Source organism: Cyprinodon variegatus, unplaced genomic scaffold (genome assembly GCF_000732505.1).
Source record: "Cyprinodon variegatus isolate N-32 unplaced genomic scaffold, C_variegatus-1.0 Scaffold1260, whole genome shotgun sequence".
Classification (NCBI taxonomy): domain Eukaryota; kingdom Metazoa; phylum Chordata; class Actinopteri; order Cyprinodontiformes; family Cyprinodontidae; genus Cyprinodon; species Cyprinodon variegatus.
In genome coordinates this window covers 117,698-122,294 of record NW_015151713.1, presented here as the reverse complement: position 1 = coordinate 122,294, position 4,597 = coordinate 117,698, and the positions used below count along the sequence as shown (strand labels likewise).

General features: G+C 53.1%; 1 protein-coding gene across 1 annotated transcript in view; it reads left to right on the top strand.

Moving 5' to 3' along the window:
- Nucleotides 1-4,597, top strand: part of LOC107102472 (brefeldin A-inhibited guanine nucleotide-exchange protein 2-like) — a 43,828-nt gene that overhangs the window by 21,697 nt on the left and 17,534 nt on the right. Inside the window, exons 11-24 of the mRNA XM_015401797.1 lie at nucleotides 57-196; nucleotides 274-382; nucleotides 459-645; nucleotides 1,294-1,405; nucleotides 1,483-1,688; nucleotides 1,769-1,853; nucleotides 2,368-2,539; nucleotides 2,619-2,770; nucleotides 2,864-2,992; nucleotides 3,062-3,220; nucleotides 3,288-3,435; nucleotides 3,507-3,603; nucleotides 3,676-3,716; nucleotides 3,796-3,965. Of these exons, the coding sequence (XP_015257283.1) occupies nucleotides 57-196; nucleotides 274-382; nucleotides 459-645; nucleotides 1,294-1,405; nucleotides 1,483-1,688; nucleotides 1,769-1,853; nucleotides 2,368-2,539; nucleotides 2,619-2,770; nucleotides 2,864-2,992; nucleotides 3,062-3,220; nucleotides 3,288-3,435; nucleotides 3,507-3,603; nucleotides 3,676-3,716; nucleotides 3,796-3,965 (1,907 nt within the window). The remainder of the gene's footprint in view (nucleotides 1-56; nucleotides 197-273; nucleotides 383-458; nucleotides 646-1,293; nucleotides 1,406-1,482; nucleotides 1,689-1,768; nucleotides 1,854-2,367; nucleotides 2,540-2,618; nucleotides 2,771-2,863; nucleotides 2,993-3,061; nucleotides 3,221-3,287; nucleotides 3,436-3,506; nucleotides 3,604-3,675; nucleotides 3,717-3,795; nucleotides 3,966-4,597) is intronic.

The window sequence follows — 4,597 nt, the reverse complement described above, 5'->3', positions numbered from 1 at the left end:
GGTTTGCTGCCCTGGTTCCATTGGGTCACCATGTCCTCCTCTGCGTTGCTCCTCAGATGCCCAGTGTGTGGTGGACATATATGTGAACTATGACTGCGACCTGAACGCCGCCAACATCTTTGAGCGTCTGGTCAACGACCTGTCTAAGATCGCTCAGGGCCGCAGCGGCCAGGAGCTTGGGATGACTCCTCTGCAGGTACGCGTCCTCTTTCCCTGGGACCGCTTGTCCTCATCCAGAGGCGGGAGTGACCCGGATCTCTGGTTTTCCTGCAGGAGCTGAGCCTACGTAAGAAGGGGCTGGAGTGTCTGGTGTCCATTCTCAAATGTATGGTGGAGTGGAGCAAAGACATGTACGTGAATCCGAACCTTCAGGCCAACCTGGGTGAGTCCTCCTTAAATCCCAGGACAGCATACTGGGGGCGTAGAACGCGCCAGTTATGTCGGGTGTTTGTCTTCAGGTCAGGAGCATCAACCAGACTCTGAGGGAGGAGAGCTGAAGCTCCCAGAGCAGACGACGGGACGGCGAGACAGCATCAGCTCGCTGGACTCCAACTACTCCAGCATGGCGGCGTCTCAGGCCGACCACCCAGAGCAGTATGAGGTGATCAAGCAGCAGAAGGACATCATCGAGCACGGCATCGAACTGTGAGCACACTCCCTCTGCTACTGAGCAACACTCTGACCAGTTCAACCAGTTCCTGTATCATTCCATAGTTTAATTCGTTTCATCAAACATTTGATTTTTCAAAGCAGAGCTTCTCTGAGTTTATCTGCCATTGCCCCATTTCCACTACCCTCTGAAAAACCCATCCGTCCCAAGCTCAGTTCCTTACGACTGTTTACACGCCATGCTAGCACGGTTCCTCGCCTCCTAGTGGCGATCTACATGGTGGCGCCCAATACATTCAGGAAGTTTGCAGAGAGTCAGAAGAAGGAAGCAGCCTTTGGTGAATTTACTTGACTTTTGGAAAAAAAGGGTACGACAAACAATCGTCTAATCAGGGCTTCCAGACGCAGGAAACAACGACAGACGCTGAGGTTCATCACACTGCTCAGCAGAATCATTACTGGAACCAGTGTTCCATTTACAAAATGTGATCTTTGCAACAGTAATGGAACAGAAGTTAAACCCTCAAGTTAACCTTTACAGCTGAGTGTATCAACTAGTTCTGACTAATTGATCAACGTCTCCCTGCTGCTCTTCACATTGTTGTTTGTGGTTGAAACTCAGAAAAATGCAGAACAGTTTTGTAGACGTGATGCATCAGGAGGATCCAATCATTTTCTCTGCAGGTTCAACAAGAAGCCCAAGCGTGGGATCCAGTACCTGCAGGACCAGGGCATGCTGGGATCCTCGGCGGAGGACATCGCCCAGTTCCTGCACCAGGAGGACCGACTGGACACAGTGAGTGCTCCGTCAACCTGAACCGTGCCCTGATGGATGTCTGTCGGTCTGCTGACGGCTCGCTGTGCTCCTGACAGACGCAGGTGGGCGAGTTCCTGGGGGAGAACACCAAGTTCAACAAAGAGGTGATGTACTGCTATGTGGACCAGCTGGACTTCTGTGGGCGGGACTTTGTTTCCGCTCTGAGGATTTTCCTGGAAGGCTTCAGGCTGCCGGGGGAGGCCCAGAAGATCGACAGGCTCATGGAGAAGTTTGCTGCACGCTACCTGGAATGTAACCAAGGGTAGGAGAACCGGTGAAGTCTGGGGGGAGAGGACGGTGGGACTTGATGCTCCAACCATGAACCATGTTTGTTCTTTCCAGGCAAACCCTGTTTGCCAGCGCAGACACTGCTTATGTTCTGGCATATTCCATCATCATGCTGACCACTGACCTGCACAGCCCTCAGGTAGGACCTGCTCCTCTTCCTGAACTCCAGGAGGGTCTTAATGGGGATGAATCCGTTGTGTTATTTTGTGCCAGTATAGCTGTGGTTCTGATGTTTCCTCCAGCAGTTCGCCCACTAATTAGCCTCCTTAGAAGATTCCTTCCTGAAGAACCAGATCCTCGTGTTTTCAGGCCCGGTACCTAACGATGGTACCGACCCGGTCATTACTGCGGTTGAACCCGGTACCTAACGATGGTACCGACCCGGTCATTACTGCGGTTGAACCCAGTACCTAACGATGGTACCGACCCGGTCATCACTGCGGTTGAACCTGGTACCTAACGATGGTACCGACCCGGTCATTACTGCGGTTGAACATGATACCTAACGATGGTACTGACCCGGTCATTACTGCGGTTGAACCTGATACCTAACGATGGTACCGACCCGGTCATTACTGCGGTTGAACCCGGCACCTAACGATGGTACCGACCCGGTCTCCAGGCGTGGCGTTCAGCGCTGTGGTTCTCTCCAGGTGAAGAACAAAATGACCAAGGATCAGTACATCAAGATGAACCGAGGCATCAACGACAGCAAGGACCTCCCAGAGGAGTACCTGTCCTCCATCTACGACGAGATCGCCGGCAAGAAGATCGCCATGAAGGAGAGCAGAGAGTTTTCCGTCGCTCCAAAGTCCACCAAGCAGAGTGAGTTCTGGGCCGACCGGGTTCGATGGTTCTCTCTCAGCCTCAGAAACACCAGAAACTGTTGTTGCTCTTCCTCCAGGCGTGGCCAGCGAGAAGCAGCGCCGCCTGCTCTACAACATGGAGATGGAGCAAATGGCCAAGACCGCCAAGGCTCTGATGGAGGCCGTCAGCCACGCACAGGCTCCCTTCTTCAGCGCCAAACACCTGGAGCACGTCAGGCCCATGTTTAAGGTAACGGCTTCCCGGCCCTGCGTGGGCGGCTGACGATGATGCTGATGATGGGGGACGAGGAAACGATCATCTGCTGTCCTCTGTGTCCCACAGCTGGCATGGACCCCGCTGCTGGCAGCCTTTAGCGTGGGCCTGCAGGACTGCGACGACCCAGAGGTGGCGTCCTTGTGCCTGGAGGGCATCCGATGTGCCATCAGGATCGCCTCCATCTTCAGCATGCAGGTGCGCTCTCTCTCTAATGCCGCAGCAGTGAATTAGAAGCAGGAAGTGACCTGATGTTGTCGCCCTTAGCTGGAAAGAGATGCGTACGTTCAGGCCCTGGCCAGATTCACGCTGCTGACGGCCAGTTCCAGCATCACCGAGATGAAGCAGAAGAACATCGACACCATAAAGACGCTGATCACCGTGGCTCACACCGATGGGAACTACCTGGGCAACTCCTGGCACGAGGTACGTCGTCCGCCCAGCTTGGTTCTGCTTGAAGGTTCTGTCCCGCTCAGAGCTGTGTCTGCTGTAGATCCTGAGGTGCATCAGTCAGCTGGAGCTGGCTCAGCTGATCGGCACGGGGGTGAAGACGCGCTACATCTCGGGCGTGGTTCGAGAGCGAGAGGGGAGCATCAGGGGCCTGCCTGCAGGAACCGAGGAGTTCATGCCCCTGGGCTTGGGTGGGTCTCCCAGCAAATACGGCTTCACTGCTTTACAGCTAGAAGCAGCTTTTATTCTGTTTCTGATGCAGGAAACCTGGTGGGGAGTCAGGATAAGAGACAGATGGCCCACATCCAGGAGTCCGTAGGAGAGACCAGCTCCCAGAGCGTGGTGGTGGCCGTGGACAGGTGGGGCGACCTCTGAACTCTAGCCTTCTGCTGTCCTTTGGCTCTCTTCTAAAGCTGCTTCTCTGCCTGCAGGATTTTCACCGGCTCCACCCGTCTGGATGGAAATGCCATCGGTGAGTGGACTTTCTCCTGGGGGGGGGCTCACGTCTGAACGTTAGTAATGACTCCAAACGCTATGTGTTGCCTGTGCAGTGGACTTTGTCCGCTGGCTGTGTGCCGTGTCCATGGACGAGCTGGCGTCCGCCCATCAGCCCCGGATGTTCAGCCTGCAGAAGATTGTGGAGATCTCCTACTACAACATGAACCGCATCAGGCTGCAGTGGTCTCGGATTTGGCAGGTTATAGGAGATCACTTCAACAAGGTTAGTGGGACCGTCGGTCCTCCGGAGCTTCAGCTCACCTATCATCACAGGCGGCCTGCCTCTGACCCCAGCATGTCTGACCAGAGGCTCCCTGAGCTGGTCTCAGACTCCTGATCCAGATGCTGTCCCCTCAGCTGCACCGAGATCCAGACCATCAGCTCTTCACTCTTACTGGTTTCTGTTCCTCTGAGCTGCTGTGGATTAAAAGGCTTCATGATTTCATACGTTGAATTTAGTTCTGCTGCTCGTTTCCACACAGAATGAAAGGCTGCTGATAAATGTTGAATTCAGTTTGTGGTGATTTCAGGTTTTTTTAAAGATGTGTTTAACTCGACCAGAGCTTAATGACAGCACTGGAGACAAGGGGCCCCGGGGCCCCGAGCCCAGGCTATGAAACACCCAAATAACCAAACATTGCAAATGATTGCATCTGCAATCATTGCAAACTACTCTGCAAAAAGAGCTGAAATAGAATAGAATAGAAATTCCCTTTATTGGGTATCGTGGAGTTAAAACAGCAAAAGTAGTCACACAGATGTGGACCTTAAAAAAGCGTATTAAAAATAAAAGTGGCAGAGTTAAAATAAATAAAATAAAATACTGTGCTGCACAGTGTTTTACAAACATAAATA